Consider the following 18,737-nt stretch of genomic DNA (forward strand, 5'->3'; position numbering starts at 1 on the left):
CGGGTGGATTTTTGAGTCGGAGAAATATCACAACCCTTGAGGACATCCTTGACGGCTTGACCCTGGAGCAGGTCCACCCTGAAAGCCTGTTCTCTCCCGTGAATCATCTCCGTTACAACTTAGGTCTCTTTAAACTCAGCTGCGAACCTCGGAACAGAGGCATTTGTCCATCGCCCAGATTCATGATACTGTAAACAACTCAACCACAGCTTCCTTGAGACACACCAATCAACCACAAACGTAAATCGCAGCTTCCTCCTGCCCCCAAGCGCATAATGAGCTCAAGAAACCAACACGCACGGTTCCAAGTCTTCGCGGACGAACTGACCGCCGACTCGCGCGACCGCCCCCTGCGATACGAGATCGAAAACAAAATCAGTGTCTTCTTCGACGACATCAACGAGAAACGCTGGACGAGCGTCAAGAGCTACTTCAACGATGACGCCCGAGTCATATTTGGCTTCAGAAGTCCGAACCAAATCATCGACAAAGATGTTGATCTGGTGATCGAGCGGATCAGAGAGAAGACCGACGGCATGCGGCGCGTCACGGTGCCTACCTTGGTGCTCGTGGACCGAGGGCGGGTGACTTGCTTCCTGACCAACTTGTGGATCGAGATCGACGACAGAGATGACGACGCGACGCTGGATCTCGTCGAGGCAGACACGCTGTTTGGAGAAATGCACGAGGTGGCTATTATCGACCTGGACGACGAGTACAAATTCAAGCGCGTGGAGTTTCGGACTACGACTCGGCAGGAGATCAGACAAAGGGGGACCGTGGAGGATTTTGATTACTTGGTGCGGAAAACGAGAAGGAGCGAGTATTATGTGATCGAGTCCGACGAATAATGTTAATACTCCATTGAAAATTCTTCTGTTCGCATATAGGTGAAAAAATCCAAAAAGCTCGCTCGCACGCTGTTCGTGTTCAACTTACCTGCCGTCTCCACAGCAGCATCTCACCTTTTCCCTCGCCCTCACTAGATGCCGCTCCTGCCTTTTCTTTCAACCCCGTCCTTCTGACTGCTACCAAAGTACTTTTTCTTTCTCTGTCATCGTCGCCTCCGTCATCGCAACCCATCATGTCGATCGCGAACGAGTACGACCGAACCATGTTCGAGCAATACGCCGCAGAACTGGCTGGCTCGTCTCACGATCGTGCTATGCGCCCAGCTATCGAGCAAATGGTGCGCCAATTCTTCCGCGCGTGCGACAACTTGAACAGAGACATGATGATGAGCTTCTTTAACGACAACCCGACCGTCATCACTGCCCTCGACGGACCTGGCTACATATGGGCTGGAGCAGCTGAGGTGAAGAGATGGATTGAGAGTTGGGGCAAGGACATGGAGCGAGTTGTCCCTAAGATTATTATTGTGGACAGAGGCAGCGTTGTTTGCCATACCGTCACTTTCACCTTTAATCTCGAGGATTCTGAGGCTTTTATTGAGAGCCACGGCGTTGTCATCATGGATCTCGACAAGGACAATTGCATTGAGCGCCTTGAGTACCGTGAGACCAACCGCGAGGATAAGACTCACGAGGGAGGAAGAGAGCTGTTCGATTCTCTTGTTGAAGAGGCCGAAAACGACGCCATCTCCGTCGATTACCTGTCTTGATTGGGAGGTATGGAGAACAAGACCAAGGTAAGTTTCGCCGTGGACTTATATTGTTGCTTGCCGGGAGAGCATTTCTAACATGTTGCCAGATTTGAGGAAAAGTCTGTTGCTGTCTCTTTCGCCTTTCGTTCTCGACGCTTCGCGTTATCGTCGCTTTTCCTTCTCACCGCCTTTAATTCTCGCCGCTTTCCGTGCTCGTCACCGTCGCTGTTGACTGCGTCTTCGCAACCACCGTCACTGCTCCTGAAGATTGCCGACTACGCGGAAAATAATGCTGGACAGACACAAATAATACTCGGAGGGCATCATCAGTGGGGATACTAGGCAGTCATGGAGCCAGATAGCTATCATGAATTCAGAGACACCTTTTCTATGAGCAAGTGCGCGTAAATAGCCTCAATTATTTGTCTACTAAAACTCCTCAGTCCCAGGACCAGGTGTTGTATACGTGAGGTCTTACCCACAGAAAATTGAAGAGCTTTGCCGCCTGAGACAGAATTTCAGACATGCCTTCCAGATGCGCAGTTGGATCAATTCCACGTGAGATGCTTCGACCTCTCTGGCCATATTTGGCATCTATCTGCTATGATTGGTACAATGGCGTCGCCCGACAAAGTTCTCAAGCCCCCAAAGCGGTGGATTCGCGCCACCCTCTCCCCGCGCCTTTTTCCCCAAAAGTTCTATCGCAAACCACCACCTAGTCTCCATCCCCAAAACAACAAGACGAACTCGGTAATGGTGAAAGGAATCGAAAAAGACGGAATTACGCTCTCAAGACTCGAAAGACCCATAAAGCGCCGTAAATATTCGGATACGGACTCAACCACTTCCTCAGGTAAGACATCCTCCCCTCTGAAAATTCCACGACTGAAATCCTAACTCGTCATAGAAACCATGAACACACCCGGAACTCCCTCGAGCGAAAGCCTGGGAACCACGGCAAGCTACATCCCCGTCTTTGCATCCCGCGAGCGGGATGCAAACAATAGCAGTCCCGAGCCTCCCGAGCCCGCGTCCCGCGAGGACTTCGATCGCCTCGAGAAGGAAGTCTCCAGCCGCTCCTACGATATCGCCATGGAAAAGATCCACGAGACCGCTATGCGAGAGTTCATCAGCGCCATCAGCTGGAGTCGGTGGTCTGCTGTGAAGGCCTGGCTCGCGGATGATGTCGAGTTCGTCAAGGTCCCGCTTCGTTTGGGCGGCATATGTCACGGCGCCAAAGAAGTCGTTACCCATTTCACCGAGATGCAAGCCAGCGGACCCGTTTATTTTGAGGTCGACTACATGATTGTAGACCAAGGATACATCACGTCCATCGTTGAGATGAGCCAGGACATCCCTGCCGAAAATGCCCGTACCGAGCAAATTATTGCCTGGATTATCAGCCTCGACGATGACAACAAGATAATCCGTATGGAACACAGAGATATCGGAGCGAAGAAGTACCGCCCCTTGAACCCACCTCATAGGTTTTCCGAGGGCGACTACTCAGAATTCCAGATTTAAGTCTGGTCTTCTGGTGGAGGACGAGCAAGCTGCAAGGAACGACCTCCTTGTCCATGATAGTCCATTATGGATGACTCAGTTGCTACGTTGTTCACAACGGGGGCCCTTCAAGATTGATAAGACCTAATCTTGAAAGAGACATTTTCAGCAATTCCGAAAAGATTCTCACAGTTAAGATAACGTATGGAAAAGCAAATGTTTTGTGAACTTGGAGTTACCCTGCAAAGAGTGCGCTAGGGAGTGCTAGGCAATTAGAAGCAGCAGTAGTAATCCTGAATTTTTTCATGGGAAGGTGATTTTGTAATCTCCTTTTGTTTTTAAAACACAGTGAGTGTTCTTGATGGATGATTTCTGTGTACATGGACGGTTGTCTTGCTCAAGTCCCAAGCTTCCTGCCTGACGAAAGTGCTATTTCTCACCCCGTCATGATGTCAAATTCTCCCGCCCATGTCCTTGCAAAATGTACCTATCCTCCGCTTCGATTGCTCCTGAACGCATGGTCCTGCCACATTCGTTGCGCGCTCAGAAGGATTGGTAGATGCGCCTGCTCTTCGAGTCCTCCAACATCTTGTCAAGCTCGTCCATGTGGAACTTTGTCTCTCGAATGATGCGTTGCTCAACGCGCCGGAATCTGCAGCTGCTGTCGAGATCGAGAATGAAGACATAAGTCGTTTTTGTGAATCCAAGGCCGTCTTTGGAGCGCAGGAAAACTTCGACGTGACAGGTGATGCGGCCGCGGTCGATGAGGATGATGATGGGCACGGCCGTTCGATGCAGACGATCCAATTTCTGAAAGGCCACCGTAATGCCCTTGTGACCGGTGAGGCTGCCTTCGGGGCGCGTGAATCCCTCAGTATGGCGCAGCATGTCGATGTTCTCGATGTACCACTCTTTGAAGCCATTGGGGTGATAGTCGGCCCAGTCGGAGAGGTAGTTGAGCGTGTGCTTGTAAGCCTCCTGTCGGAACTTGGAATCTTGAGTTGCGATGGTGATGTGCGCGCTACCCCTGAGAGTGACCAAGTTTCTGACGGACTTCCGGATGTCGGTGGCCGATATCTGGTGCTGTTGCTGTGACATCTTGGGCGATGAGTTTGTTGGGAAGCTTTTCGTGCCAGACGAATGGATAGTGTGCTTTGCGAGATGTGTTCTGAATGAAAAAGTTGTTGTAAGTTGAGATGTTTGGTGAGAGATCTCGGAGGATTGAAGGGGACAACTTCAGACTTTATAGACGCCAGGCGAAGGCGATCCGACGGCGAGAATCTCACCCTGGAAGACAGTGAATGTGGGTAGATGGGATGAAGATTGACGTGCGGAGAGGAAGCCTATCGTAGGTCCAATGGGCAAACCATCACAGGCCAACGGGCGGATCTCCTCCCCGAGGCGCATCGCTTCCTGCTATTCACCCTGGCAGAGTTTTATTCACCTCGAAACCACCTTGACTTATGAGCCCCACAATTGCTCCTGCTCCTGCCTCTCCGGATCTGCTTGACTGACTGTGTCGCACCTTCTCCATGCTCCCAATTCCAAGGAAATTCACTGCAAGCTTTTGCCAACCACAACCACCACACCGCAGCCAAGCCAGTGACCGACGCCCAAATGGCTGCTCCGGACGACGAAAGGAGCTTTCGCCGCTTCCTAGAAGAAATGTCAGGCGACTCCCGAGATTATGGTATCCGGAAGACACTGGATCAGAGAGTTCGTGCCTACTTCCAGAGCCTTGACGCCGGACGCATCGACGAGATGGGACGTTGGTACGCCGACGATGTCGTCAAAATCCGGAGCATCCAGGTGCCCGGAGAGATATGGAAGGGCAAGGAGGAGGTTATCGCCAGTCACAACAGCATTATCAAAGAACAAAAGAGGATAGGATGGGCTATTTTCACTGTTCCCAACTGGGTTTTTGTTGACCGAGGACGGATCACATGCCGCATTGAGAGATTCTGTTCCAAACAGGGGCGCAAAGAGACCAGAAAGTGCACGTTTGTCGCAGTATTTGATTTGGACTCAACTGGACACGTGAAGAGGGTTGAGTACAGAATGATCAACGATTGTACCGAGGACAGGCCCATTGAAGAGCTTGTTCGCGAGGCGAAAGCGAAGCAGGAAGACTTGCAGACCTGTCTTGAGTCCTGAGTCGTCATCTACACATTCGGTATGCTCCAATTGTCTCCTCTGTTAGCACCATGGTCGACCCCAAGCCGCAACCCGTGCTGACTTCATGGGGCTAGTCTCGATCGAGGAAAGTCAACGACGGAAAAAGGTATTAAGGATATTGACGAGGACAAAAGATAAGAATGGGAGAGTCAAACGCCGGAAACGACAGGCGTTCCTTTGGTGGTTTCTGCAGGGAGGCAACAAACATCTGGCGGATGAAAAACAAGGGAGATCCGTTTGTGTGAGAGAGACATCATCGTGTTACGAAGTTCTGCAAACACCGAAGCATGAATCGGAAGCCTTTGAAATACAATCCCTACGCTCCTCGTTTATGTTCAGTGTTCTATTTGTGGTGCTTCGACTTGCACTCTCCCCTGCTAAGTACGCTGTAAACGATGGGGGCGAAGATGATAAGACTGAAGATATATAAAGCACCGGCGACCAACCGCCTTTCTCACTGGAATACAGATTCAGCATCGACAATCACAATCAGTCGGCCTTCGACATTTCTACTCTCCCCCAAAGATAAAGGCGTAGCCATCGACCTGTGGCCATGGATCTCTCGATTTTCCCGAAGAAATATTTCTCGAAATATTATTTCGACCAACCTCAAGATTTGGCACGCATCCTCGAAGAGCTTTCAACCGAGTCTCGCGACATCAGCATGCGTCCCTTTCTCGAGAGGATGGCGAAACATCTGCTGCACCTTCTAGAGTTGGATCCTACCTCATTCGACGACCGTCGCTCATTCTGGTTGGACCCCAACGCGACCATGATATTTGAAAGCGACCCTGGCCGTCCGATCGAGAACGGTTGGAATATGTTTGTTGGCAAAAAGGAAATCCAGGAGTTCTTCATTAAGCTTGATGAATCGATCAGACGTCGGTTCGAAACCACACAACTCGATTTCATTCTGGTCTTCGCAGACCGAGGTCGCATCACTTCTCTCTACAAGCGCCACAGGAAGAATAAACACGGATCGGACGAGGAGGTTGACCTTATCCTTGTGATTATGGATCTCAACGCGTCCAACAACATTGAGCGCCTGCAGTATCGTTATCTGGAGGAGAGCGACTATGCCGTTGAGGACAGGTGGGAAAGGTCATCGGAATTGATGAAGAAGCGTGGTCTGATTATTCCGAAGCGGGAAGAATGAATGTGACAAAGAACCTGGCAATTTCGGCAGGCAAGACTTGGAGATTGGTGGACAGCTCTTTTGTGGAAGCCGGTAGAGATCTAGGCACCTGATTTGAGAATTGAAAGAAGTTGGCGAGAGAGGTTGCAATGATATCTTTCCGCATGTGACAAGATGACTCGTATTAAAGCACAGATAATGGAAACAGCAAAGACTACGAGGACAACGAGGACGGAGGATATAAGAACGATAGAGAGGAAGAGAAAAGCAAAGAGAATGCGGGTCATGGATAATTCCAGCCAAAGGGTAAGATCTAGGTCTAGGCCAAGATGCACTTCGTATAGGAAGGCGCAGCAGGTCTGCGTTTAGCTCCTGCCTGCCTGCATTGTCCATCTTAGCTACCCAAGTAGGTATCCATGGATCCTTCCACCTTTTCTCTCACCTTCGATCCGACAACTCACACCTCCACTCAACATCACCAAAAACACTGTGAAGTAGCAGCAGAGCCTCACGCTCAACCAAAGGTGCAACTCATTCATCCGAGTCCACAGAAATTACGGCACCATACTGACTACCTCACTCATAGCTTTCACAATGGACATCCCCAACAACGTGATGTTCTCTCGCCGCCTCGCTGAGCTGACTGGCGAATCTCGCGATCGCAACCTGCGGCCATTCCTCGAGGAACAAACCAAACATCTCATTGATGATCTGTTTTGGGGTGAACGCGATCTCGCGTCTGAGTGGTTCGACGCCAGCATCAGCTTGGTGATCAACCTCGAACAAAACCCAGGCATGATTTTCCTTGGCAAAGACGAGGCGATGGAGTACTTCAAGAATCACGACGAAAAAAACGACATGGAGCAAAAGTGGTACCACTGGAACATCGTTCTCGTTACCGCTGACCGTGGTCGTGTCACTTCCTACGTCGAGAAACTCTCCGTAGAATTCAACGGGAACGTCGCGGTCGGCCCGATAAATAAAGAAGTCACACTCATAACAATGGACCTCAACGATTCCAACAAGATCCAACGCATGGAGTACCGCGTTCTTCGCAGGGACTTAATCGCGAACCATATGTCCTGGGAGGAAGCCCTCGCAAAACTGGTTACAAAGTCTGTCGTCATCGACTACAACATCGGCATGCAAGGCCAGTGAGAACCAGAGAGGGCAAGTACGACGAGGAAGGATGATAAGGAAGGGCGATGAGGAAGGACAAGAAAAGCAGTCGAGATTGGCAGGTGGATATCGCATGGAAGAGAGAAGGTATCACCAAACCACATTCAACGGGGTACTAAAGTAGTCACCTTGCTATGCCTATCACTTCCCAAATGCAAACTTGAAGATATTCCCCGGATCAACCTTCTCCTTCAACCTCTTGACAGTCTCCCAGTGATCCCCGTAAACCACCTCCATCGCAAACTGCCCCTTCGGCAGCAGCGAGTAGTACCCACCCTCAATCACCCCATCCAACTTGACCAGCGCATCCCTGTACCCATCCGCCCACTCCTTGGCTTTGTAGCTCTTCTCCTTCGTGACCGTAAGCCCGACGATCTCCAGCAAGTTGTGCTCCTCACGCCACCTGAATACGCCAGGCAGATGGTCCTCTCGAGATGCTTTTCCGCGCAGCTGGTGCATACTCAGCAACGCGCCGTCGCCAGGAAGCTTCGTCGCAAACTCGGCATACAAGTCCGCCATGCCCTCCGAGAGGGCAAGCGTCTCCGTGCTCACGCCGTAGGAGCTGCCGGGAATCATCGTCGGAGACGTCAACGCTGTTACCTGCGCAGTCATCGCGGAAGGACTTGTCGGCGCGACCATCTTCATTGCCACGGGAGCAAGCTTGCAGATCTCTTCGAGCCAGGCGTCTGACTCATCCGACGCAGGACCGTTCCAGGTGAAAGCGCAGGCGAATGTCTTTCTAATTCCTGGAACCTCGACAACGGCGGGCTGAATGCAAAGTAGGTCTGGCAGGGTCCTTTCCTTGAGAAGCTTAGCCCAGTTCGTCCAGAACGTCTTGATGGTGCCTCCGAAGTCGGTTGAGTTGAACATGATCAAGCCGCCTTGGATCTGCAGAACTGTTAATACCATCTCAATCGCCGTTCTGAAAAGCTCTTACCTCGGTCTTTGGGTAGACCTTGATCTCAATCTGAACAATAACACCCAAAGCAGGCCCGGCACCTCGGATTCCAACCAACAGCTCCTCGTCGGCGTCGATCAGCTCTCCGCTCGCGAGCACAACCTTCGCCCCGAGAATCTGATCAACTCCCATACCCAAGCTCGCGGTGAAGAAAGAGTACCCTCCCAGCGTAGCCCACCCGACGTAGCCAACACTTCCCACCGTGCCGGTCGGCGTCATCAAATCTTCCTTCTCCAGCGCAGCCTGCAGATCACCATTCAAGACGCCACCTCCAAGTCGAGCGGACTTCTTGTCGGGAGAGACGTTGACATACTTAATGTCGCGCATGTCAATCTGCAGGATGCCGTCGACGGTTGAGCGGGCTGACATGTCATGCCCTCCCGAGCGGATGACGAAGGGCGTCGAGGTCTTGCTGCAGTGGGACACCAGAGCCGCGACATCTTCAGCGGATTGAGGGCGGGCTATCAGCCGCGGGATGGCGGGGGTAGAAACATAGGTCTGGCGGAGGGAGTGGAAAGTCTTATCGGAAGGGGAGTAGGTTTTGATCGAGGAGTGCTTCTCGAGGAAGTCTTCCAAGGTGGTGAGGGAGCCCATGATGTTCGAGAATTGTCGCGCTGTTTGTCGATTGTTTGTTAGCAAAGATTCCAGAAACGATGGCAAATTGGGTAACATGCAGACATTGTTGAAATAAATCTGACAGCCAGCTTTATGGCTTGAAAGCCTGCCGTCAGCTCCGAAGCCAACTCTTTGTCATCCAAAAACGCCCATCAGCGTGTCTTACCATGGCACATCCTCCCCGAGGATATTTGGCGCTGCTGATTGGCGCCCAAAGATCTTTCGTTTCTGCGGGGAGCTAGACACAGGGGGACTGAGACAATTGTTTCCCCCATCGGGAGAGAAGCGGTATCTTGCAGCCTGGACTTGTAAGCAACAGCGGATAAGGATGTGAGGTTGGATGCGGGGCCGGCAACGTCCGGAGACGGCGCCGGTACCCGGACTTGTGTTTCCCTTCTTCGGCAAGGATGGACATCCGGGGACAACGACACATGTGAGACGCGCAGGACAGTAAGTATGAATCATCAGTAATTCTCTGAGGATGGCTATCGTGCTAAGAGGAGCTCTGTAGGTCAAATAGTACAGCGAAACAAACAAATCCCAAGTTTGCAAACCTCCCTTGCGTCCATCGCTTATTGATCTTTCTTCAAGCAACTCCATCGTCCAGTTCCAGAAGGTTGGAGGTCAGCCGGCGGTCTTGATCAGCGGATCATGCGTTCGATCCAGCGGGTGACAGGAATCTCCATGGAAAGCTCATGCTCCTGGGGCATCGCGGCACAATAGTCGCGGAGCCCGAAGGTGAGCTCGCCAATGCGGCACATGTCGCGGCCGGAAGGGGACTGAACCCAGATCTCCATGTACCACTGCTCGTTCTTGAAGGTACGTTCCTCGGTGCAGGTGCAGCCCGTCAGGGAGTGCGGCATCTTGTCTTGGCGATCGAAGTCCTCGACGAAGTTCTCCCATCGGCCGTGAAGCTCTTCTCGGACACCGCTGAAGTTCTCAGGAAGACTCATCATGGTGCTGCCGAGAACGTCAGCTATGGCAGGTTGATCCTGAAGCGCGTCGGTTGTAAAGGTCTGGCGCGGCATGGGCGGGCAGCTGTGTAGGCCGTGCATCTCGCAGACCATATCGCCGAGCAGCCAGAACTTGTCTCTTGGGAGGAACATGGTGGCACTCAACGAGTGGACAGGCACGTTGCTGACGGTGTTGTAGTAGAAGTCACCGGCGTTGTCAAGATGCTCGAAGTACGACTTGTGCTCCGGGCCTCGGAAGTACTTGAGGTTGCCAATCTCGATGGGGGCGTCGACGGTGCACTGGTTGTAGTCCGCAGCAAGACGGGTGGTGTAGGCATCGGCAACCGTGTTCGGTTCGCACTGCTGAGGGTCAGCCTCTTGGGGAATGCCGGGGTGAAAGCCGCCCTTGATCATCTGGCTGGTGTTGCAGCCTTGGTATTCGAAGAAGCTATCGTCGAATTCATCGAATCTGGCGTTGATGGTTGGAGTGCCGAGCGTGCCGTCGTGGCCAAGGATCCAGCTGATGTCGGCCTGGGGCTGGACCATCTCGGGGTGCTCGTTCATGAAGGTCTTGGTGCTCTGGAAGAGGGATTCGGGCTCCGAGGTGTCTTCGAACATGACTTCGTTGACTCCGTAGGCGATGTCGCGATCTCTCATCAAGCGGAAGACGTCGACGTTGATGTCGCACATGAACTGGGTCTGGAAAGCAGACCTGTCAGCCCAACCAACACCGGGGAGGGGAAGGGGACTTGACTTACTCCAGGTTCAACCATCCAGAACCAGTCATAGGCATCAAGACGCTTCTCGCGAGCGAAGAGACCAGCCGACCAGCGTCGCTTGTGGTGGGTGGTCCAGACGTCAGCTTTATTGGCGCCCACTGCCTAAGCGTGCGCCAAGCCAGCTTCGAAGCGACCAGAGTCGACCCAGGCAGGGATGGACCAGTGCTGCTTGGGGATGACATTGTAGGTGACAGTACCGCCGGTCGCGTTGGATGTAGCCTCCTTGAACTTCTCGCTGAGCTCCTCGTGGCTGAAAAAGACCCAGTCGTAGCGGTACTTGCCGTTGAAACGGTGCTCTAGTTGTCCAACAGAGGCGACCATCTGCTCAAGTTGGTTCTCTGAGACAAGGGCGACAAAGGCGGCGCGTGGAGAAGCATCCCAAAGTTGAAGGCCTGCTGAAAGAGCGAAAGGGAGGTTCAAGAGGGTTATAGCAGCAAGGAGGAGGAAGGAGGTAGGGAGGGAAACGAATGATTTGGTCCGGAGCGCCATCTCGCCTGATTAAGGGGAGATCAGTCGAGAAGGCGCGCGTGGTGACTTGTGTGGAAGAAAGAAATCAGACGGATGCTTGTCGTTGATCTGAGACAGTTCTTTGGCGGATTTGGTCAAGGTGAAGGGTTGTTGTTGGGGTGAAGTTTTGATCTGAGGTGGTGTGGAGGAGAAGAGATGGTTGACTTGGGAAATCACGAACGAAGAACAACAAGCCGCCCTCAAACGACGCTAGTGTCTCGCTTAACTCTCGAACAGTGCAATGGAGGAAGCAACGACCTGTTCTCAGGTAGCTCACACGTGACTTGGTGATCCAGATCGTTGACCGAGATCCTTAGGCGCCTCAGGCGCCCAACCGCCTGGAACTTGGGTGAAAGCCTGGGAAAGAACGTGACCATAGTAACAATTACGTCATCTCTCACGGTTAAGCGAAGGTCAAGGACACTTCAGAAAAGCATCACTCAGACCTTTATTCGATGACGTCAGGGGTTCAAGCAGCTTCAGCCTTCAGGCCGCAGGACCTAAGCCAAAGTAAACAACCTTTTCCAAGACATGACCAGACCTTTTCCACAACGCTGGAAGCAATGAATCAAAGTTTGTGCTATGAGAAGATAGTATCATTCTACTTTGATACCTTCCTGCCTCTAGGAGTTTCTTGATGGTACCCATTTGCAGGAGAGCAGGCTTCTTTGATATATCCACATGTCTTGAAATACCTCAAATTTCCTCATAGAATATGTCATATGTCTTTGTGGCCAATGGAATGCCATTTCTGCATTTCATTGTTGTCATTCACAATAAAAGAAATTGAACAATGACCTCCAAAGCCAACCCTTTGGAACAAATATCCAAGAGCCTACCCAGTGGTTCAGCCCATGTAATGCCTGCCATTGCTATAACTCCATTTCCCAATCCTCCCCAGTACTCTGGATATGCTCACCCCAGGTCCGATGCTCCTCCGTTCCCAGTATCTTAAAGCCTGTCTTGGCATACATCCTCCTCGCTCCCACCATGTTGCTGTCCGTTCTCAGCCCGACACGTTCATATCCCACCTTTCTCGCAAAGTCTATGCAAAGCTTCATCAATTGCGTTCCCAGACCTAGCCCTCGAGCGCTCTTCTCGACGAGAAAACATCTCAACTTCGCTCGGCCCGGCGTGTCGCGATCTTTCATGAGTATGATGCAGCCGAGAAACTGGCCATCCCTTTCCGCAATCCAGCAACGCTCTGATGTAGGATCGAAAGTTGTGATGAACTCGGACGTGATTCTGCCGACCAAGGCCTCGAAAGATGACCCGTAATCGAACTCGTTGGCGTAGATTGCTCCATGGCGGTAGGTGATGAAGCCCATGTCACCTGGACGGTGATTTCGTATGGTGACCCCATTTTGGGCAGTGCCGTTGACTTGGTTTTCGGACTTCATCGCTGCTGACTGGTGATTAAGGCTCATTCTTGCAATGCTTGGGTTTGGTTTGTCAATTGAACTGGTTTACTTTGCAGGGTTGGCATGTCTTATGAGCAATTGAATGTCGTTGTCTCAACGATTGCGACCTTGAAAGGCTATCAGTGCGGGGCATGTCGTCCGCGTCTTTCAAGGGCGCAGACCGCCACTAAATCGGCAGCTAGGCATGCTGCATGTCAATCTAGGTTTCAGGGGAATTCTGCAGGAATTGATCCAGATGGCGCTAGAAACACAAAGATGACTGGCCCAAATACACCGCCTTCGTCACTAAAATCTGACATCCTATCACGTAGACGCGTAGACCGCGTGCTCGTACTGCGCGACTGCAGGTGGACTGGACTCGGAACAAGGTCGATCACACGGATTTCCTCAACAGTTCAAGGGCTTGAATTGTTGCTTCATTTCATTCATACTCCTCCGCCAGAATTCTTCTCGTCTTTTCGCGACTCAATCATGACGACGCAAAACACCGCTGCCGTCGATCCAAACACGAACAGGGCCGTGATTGTGTTGAACCAGCCCACGCCGATGCTGTTGATAGCTGGAAGACATACAGCCGTGCCAACGGCCGCGATTGCATAGCGGAAGAAGTAATTCCCAGCTTTTTCCCAAGTTAGTCACCTCAAAGTTCGACTGTGGGAAAGGGTACTCACCTATCACCTCTGCACTCCGTCCCTTGAACACGTCAAGACAATACGTGTTAATGCTGGGGAAGCAAATCGTCTGCGCGAAGCCTTGCACGAACATGCAAATCACCGGCAACGGGATACCGCCCTTCTCCTTCTCGATGGCCCATCCGTAAATCAGAATCGCGCACGGGATGACGATGCCCATGGCCACGAAGGAGCTGCGCAGACGATCTTCGGGAAGGCGGTGGCCTCGACGCTTGATCCAGAGCTTCACTGTATGGTCTGCGTAGCGGCCTCCGAAGTATGTGCCGGTGAAGAAGCCGATCCCTGGTGCAAGAAAGAAGAGACCGGACTGCAGAGGGGTCGTCAGATGGAAGCGCGGGTTGATGACGTATCGGATGGGTGTTAAGAGTGACTGCATATTCCACACCAGAGACGAGGCGGCGATTCCCTACGAGGTCGTGATTAGAGATTGACATCCAGCCAATGAACAATCATGGCATGGGAGACTTACTGCCACCAGGAGTTTCGGGATACGGAACAATGCAATAACGCGGAACGGGTTGGTCCAGTCCCAAACCTTCCCAACCTTAGTCTTGAAGTCGAGCCCTTCCAGCTCCTTCGATCTCATCTTGTGGCTTGTCTCTGGTAGCGCAAGTACGGCAAGAACGGTTGTAAGTCCTCCTAGCCCCGATTGAAACCAGAACAAGACTCGCCAGCTATAATATGTGACAATAACACCACCGATGAAGGGGCCGAAAGATTGGCCGATCAGGGTGCCGTTCAAAAACCATGCCAGAGCAGTCCCTCTCTCTGTGGGCTTATAAATGTCACTGATGCAACTTGAGCCCAGCACGAGGTAAGCTGTCCCCGTGAAGGCTGACAGCAACCGGAAAACGAAGAAGGCGGCCAGGTTAGGAGCCAACGCCGTTCCCACGGAGAACCCAAAGAATCCAGCCGCAGACAAAATGCATGGCTTGTCAAGTCAGCCAATGGTCCTCGATAACACTTTAGTGCCCTGATACCTACCCATTTTCGTCCATACACCTGGCTCACGGGCCCCCAAAACAGGGTGCTGATACCCATGAACACCGTGTAGATGGCATTGCTGACATTTATGATGCTTCCGCTAGTGTTGAACTCGCCCGCAATTTCGGGAATCGCTGCCAAGAGCAGCAGAGTGGACACCGTTGACGAGATCCCACCACAAGCCACCACAGCCGTGACAAGTCTCTTCCGGTTCGGCGAAAACTTGGCATAAATCGCTTCCGTGTCTTGGCGGCTCAATTGAGCATCGTCCTCATTCGGTGCAGGCAGAATCGTCGCGCTCTTCTCCGCGTTCGATGTCGTCAGTCGCAAGTCGTGGCGGTCAGGCTCCACATCCACTGACTCCGACTTTGAGTCGTCTTCATGTTGGTTTTGCGACATGTTCCGGGCTTGTCTTCGCGGGACAAGCAATTGGGGTTCTTTTCGTCATCCACGTAGGATTTGTGGAAAGATGGTACGATTTAGCTGTTTCGCGACGAAGTTGGCGGATGTCAAGATGCACGTTCAAGTTTTTCAAACACCAGCGCCGGTACTTCTCACCGGGCACAAAGATCGGGCAGAAAGATCTTCGGCAGCGTTATCCGGCAGTAGTTTGCCTAGGTTAAGCAGGTCAAACATCGGATATGCCCCATTCTCCCCATGCTTACCATTCCGACGTCGGTGACTGGATTCAAGATCGCCATTAAAGCCCCTGCAGTCTCGCCCAAAACTCACTGGAACAAGAAGCTCATTGTCCCCGGCTGGGCGTTCTTCCCCGCGTGTGGGGGTTCATCCCGGTCCCAGGGCAGTTCGTCGGACATCTTCCGAGAGACTGGCTAGGTATTTAGCGAGTCGCGTTCTTAGTGTTGTGGCAGGCTTGGTGGGTTCAGTCTCGCTCCGGCTCCGAGATCGGCCGGGGACAAGGGAAGCCGCTCGGTCGCCGAATTTCACCAGAGATGGGTCTTTCGGAATGGAAACTTTGGCCGGACTCGGCCCCGGGACGCCGGAGAGTCAAGATGGACCAGAATTCATTGCGATGGCTGGCAGAATGTGCTTGGGTGTCGCTGGCCGAAGGCTATTTGCGGCGTTCAGGCCGAGCAGGGACTGCCCATGGTGATCTCCGATGAGACACAACTTCAGAATCTGTAATCTGGGTCAGAACTTTGTTGAAGCCGCTGCTTGCAATACTATTAATACTCGAACATCTTCTTGGCCGGTAATACATACTTCTTTCGACGAAGGAGGTTAAAATGACGACTGGCTCTTGGTAGGTAGGTCCGGGTGTGAACCTATGACTCGGTGCAATTATGCCCCGCATACCGGATATGACGCCGGCTCATGTGGGGTGAAGACCGAGCAAGATGACTCTTCTGTGAGACCATCGCATCGGACGAACTATTATCCTATCTAATACTAACAGATGACATTGTGCAGCACCTGCCAAATGCATCTCTCCAAGCACTTACACAACTCGGCCAGCCATGGACAAGCGCGGTCCAGCCAATGACAACAACGCACGCGATGTCGGCGACTTCACCGCCGCGCTCGAGTTTGACTTGCTCAGAGCGCAGTTGACCAATTCCTCTCAAGTCAATTACCCGGAACCTATTCGGGACGACTCTTTTCTACATGACTTACAAAATCTGGATGCAGCTGAGTTGCTGCGCAATGCAGGACTTTCGTCACACCAGCAAGATGAATCTCTCTTCGATCCCGCCGTAACCGGAGGGTCCGGCCTCATCAACAACCAAACGGCTATGCCAAGCACAAGTACAACTTTCGACGATGCAGAAATGTTCATGTTTTCGGAGGCAATTGGTGACGCACAGTCTGCGAGGAACTTGCTCGACACGGGGACAGCAACGCTCGGTGTAGACGGGAACCTAGCTTCAGAGATGACCACGCCGCCCAAAATTGGGACTCGGTTCTCTTCAAAGTCTCTCCGAATTTTGAAAGCATGGCTCTCGAATAACAACCACCACCCATACCCTTCAACCGCCGATATGGAGATGCTAGAGCGGCAGACCGGTCTTAGCAGACAACAGATCACCAATTGGCTCGCCAACACTCGGCGACGCAACCGATTCAAGGTTCCTCCCAAACGGCCCCCATCCCCCGCCATCACTTCAGCCACCTCGAAACCCATCAACATTGGTGGAAGCAGTGTTCCCCAAGGCTTCGACGAGATGAACCCTCTTCAACGATGGCAAGTCTCCCCGCCTGAACACGAGCCCGCATTGGCATCTGCCATAGCGCACGCTGTGTACGACCTACCACCTGGATCCGACACTCCAGCAGATCGATCTTTGACCGACAGCGCCCCCACAAGATCTCTGTATAATGCTTCGTCGGCAAGCAGCGCAGGCACATCGCATTCGAGCAGGAGCTCAGTCAACTCTGCATACTCCCACAACTCTCGAGCATCACTGCGTTCAGATCCACTGGCTAAAGCTGCAATCAAGCGAAGGAGGCGACGAGGTGCTGCGGCGCGACCAGAACGAAAAGGTCCTAGCAATCTCTGGCAGACCATGAACATGTATCAATGCACGTTCTGTACCGAGACCTTCAAGACAAAGCACAATTGGCAACGTCACGAGAAGTCATTGCACTTGTCTCTGGAGCGGTGGGAATGTTCGCCAACAGGGCCAACCGTCGCTGATGCAAGTGGCCAGCTCGTTTGTGTCTTCTGTGGTGATGCCAACCCGGATAAAGAACACCTAGAGAAGCACAACTACTCAGTCTGCAAAGAGCGACTACCAGAAGACCGAACCTTCTACCGAAAGGATCATCTACAGCAGCATCTCAAGTTGGTGCATGATGCCAAGTTCCTGAGATGGCCCATGGGAGATTGGAAGCATGAGAATGAGATGATCAGATCTCGCTGCGGGTTCTGTGCTCTGGTGATGGGATCGTGGATTGACAGAATTGATCACATAGCCGAACACTTCAAGGATGGAAAGACGATGGAGGAGTGGCACGGAGATTGGGGCTTCGATGACCACATCCTCAAAATGGTTGAGAACTCAATGGCTCCTTGTCAGTGTCCCCCTTACAGCTTTTGAGTGCCATGGCTGACCTTCATTCTCCAGATATGATCCATATGGAGCGGTATTCACCATGGCCCTTCACTACCAAGCAAGGCGTTCCAGAGACGCCACCCAGCGCTTTTGAGTTGATCAAGACGGAAATCAACCACTTCGCAACAGACTACCAAAACACGAACGGCCGAATGCCTACAAACGCCGAGCTTCTGTACGAAAGTTGCTGCATTATTTTCGGTTCGGAGCCTACCTCTCTTGCGAAGAAGCCAGTAACGCCAGCAAGCTCTTGGCTGCGAGACTTGCTCATGTCGTCGGATATCATCGTCAAGCAAGCCAGAGTTCGACCGCTGAAGACAGCCAGGAGGTCTCGCATCACCTACCTTTGCATCAATGGAAAAGCCGACATCTTTGACCAATGTGCCTTGGAAGAACAACTCCAAAGCTACGTGGACATATCGAAGCTCATCGAGCCCGAAGTCTCTGACTCGGATCTCCAACGCGAGGCGTGCAGCATTGTCCAGCAGGTTGATGCTGCGTCAAGTTGCTGGACAATGCCATCGTCGCCCAAGCCATCCGAGACGTTTTCCACATTCTTATACGGCCTGATCAATGAGTCAACGCACTGGCTGGCACCTTTCCGTCAACGGATGCAGCTCCCTCCTTCAGAGTCTGCCGATTCCCCTACCTTGGACATCGGAAACCAGCATTTCCTGAGCGCTGCCCTTACAGAACCTACTGGCCAGTCCAGCGCCATGGACACAGGAAGCTCAAGCCCTGAAGCTGACGTCGTCGGCAGCAGCGCTACTGGCAATACTGCATCAGGTGCTGATGCCGAAATGCCGGGACTCAACACGCGCACCACGTTCTTCGTGAACGAAGAGAACTGCTATCGGCGTCTTGCTCTGAGTCTAGTCCGGTTCGTCAAGATCACGACGTCGCCGCGCAACCCGAACAGACATATTCCCTCAGACGCCGAACTTCAACATCAGGCGCGTTGGATCTCGTTTGAAGAGTAAGTGAAATCATACAATTCAAGGTGAATGGGCATATGCTAATGGACCCAGCGATGATCCTTGGAATCAGACTCCTGCCGATAACCCAGACTGGCTCCGCGAGTTCAAGCGTGAAATGGGTATTCTACAAGAAGATGGCAATCATCCAGCTGCATGACTTGATTAGTTCAGATTTTCAACTC

At 52.3% G+C, this 18,737-nt stretch overlaps 9 protein-coding genes across 9 annotated transcripts; 5 read left to right on the forward strand and 4 right to left on the reverse strand.

Moving 5' to 3' along the window:
* Positions 1 to 275: 275 nt before the first annotated feature.
* On the forward strand, positions 276 to 851 carry CGCS363_v002103 (uncharacterized protein; the record flags this gene model as incomplete). The annotated part of the gene is made up of 1 exon (XM_036633952.1): positions 276 to 851. One exon carries the CDS (start codon positions 276 to 278, stop codon positions 849 to 851), a length of 576 nt encoding a protein of 191 aa, XP_036499459.1.
* Positions 852 to 1,084: 233 nt separating this feature from the next.
* CGCS363_v002104 (uncharacterized protein) lies at positions 1,085 to 1,621 on the forward strand (the record flags this gene model as incomplete). The annotated part of the gene is made up of 1 exon (XM_036633953.1): positions 1,085 to 1,621. The coding sequence occupies one exon, from the start codon at positions 1,085 to 1,087 to the stop codon at positions 1,619 to 1,621; it is 537 nt and encodes a 178-aa protein (XP_036499454.1).
* Positions 1,622 to 2,515: 894 nt separating this feature from the next.
* CGCS363_v002105 (uncharacterized protein) lies at positions 2,516 to 3,127 on the forward strand (the record flags this gene model as incomplete). The annotated part of the gene is made up of 1 exon (XM_036633954.1): positions 2,516 to 3,127. The coding sequence occupies one exon, from the start codon at positions 2,516 to 2,518 to the stop codon at positions 3,125 to 3,127; it is 612 nt and encodes a 203-aa protein (XP_036499453.1).
* A 522-nt stretch (positions 3,128 to 3,649) lies between these two features.
* On the reverse strand, positions 3,650 to 4,204 carry CGCS363_v002106 (uncharacterized protein; the record flags this gene model as incomplete). Its single annotated transcript, XM_036633955.1, has 1 exon — positions 3,650 to 4,204. The coding sequence occupies one exon, from the start codon at positions 4,202 to 4,204 to the stop codon at positions 3,650 to 3,652; it is 555 nt and encodes a 184-aa protein (XP_036499456.1).
* A 519-nt stretch (positions 4,205 to 4,723) lies between these two features.
* On the forward strand, positions 4,724 to 5,260 carry CGCS363_v002107 (uncharacterized protein; the record flags this gene model as incomplete). The annotated part of the gene is made up of 1 exon (XM_036633956.1): positions 4,724 to 5,260. One exon carries the CDS (start codon positions 4,724 to 4,726, stop codon positions 5,258 to 5,260), a length of 537 nt encoding a protein of 178 aa, XP_036499455.1.
* Positions 5,261 to 7,736: 2,476 nt separating this feature from the next.
* Positions 7,737 to 9,147, reverse strand: aurO-1 (FAD-linked oxidoreductase aurO; the record flags this gene model as incomplete). The annotated part of the gene is made up of 2 exons (XM_036633957.1): positions 7,737 to 8,483; positions 8,533 to 9,147. 2 exons carry the CDS (start codon positions 9,145 to 9,147, stop codon positions 7,737 to 7,739), a joined length of 1,362 nt encoding a protein of 453 aa, XP_036499462.1.
* Positions 9,148 to 9,809: 662 nt separating this feature from the next.
* MNT1-0 (Glycolipid 2-alpha-mannosyltransferase 1) lies at positions 9,810 to 11,389 on the reverse strand (the record flags this gene model as incomplete). Its single annotated transcript, XM_036633958.1, has 3 exons — positions 9,810 to 10,820; positions 10,880 to 10,998; positions 11,035 to 11,389. 3 exons carry the CDS (start codon positions 11,387 to 11,389, stop codon positions 9,810 to 9,812), a joined length of 1,485 nt encoding a protein of 494 aa, XP_036499461.1.
* Positions 11,390 to 13,253: 1,864 nt separating this feature from the next.
* Positions 13,254 to 14,903, reverse strand: DTR1-0 (Dityrosine transporter 1; the record flags this gene model as incomplete). Its single annotated transcript, XM_036633959.1, has 4 exons — positions 13,254 to 13,447; positions 13,500 to 13,926; positions 13,990 to 14,451; positions 14,505 to 14,903. 4 exons carry the CDS (start codon positions 14,901 to 14,903, stop codon positions 13,254 to 13,256), a joined length of 1,482 nt encoding a protein of 493 aa, XP_036500484.1.
* A 1,079-nt stretch (positions 14,904 to 15,982) lies between these two features.
* On the forward strand, positions 15,983 to 18,712 carry hbx4-2 (Homeobox protein 4; the record flags this gene model as incomplete). Its single annotated transcript, XM_036633960.1, has 3 exons — positions 15,983 to 17,537; positions 17,591 to 18,554; positions 18,607 to 18,712. 3 exons carry the CDS (start codon positions 15,983 to 15,985, stop codon positions 18,710 to 18,712), a joined length of 2,625 nt encoding a protein of 874 aa, XP_036500485.1.
* Positions 18,713 to 18,737: the final 25 nt, after the last annotated feature.

The sequence above is a fragment of the Colletotrichum siamense genome (genome assembly GCF_013390195.1).
Source record: "Colletotrichum siamense strain Cg363 chromosome Unknown KSG_Cg363_contig02, whole genome shotgun sequence".
In the NCBI taxonomy this organism is placed as follows: Eukaryota; Fungi; Ascomycota; class Sordariomycetes; order Glomerellales; family Glomerellaceae; genus Colletotrichum; species Colletotrichum siamense.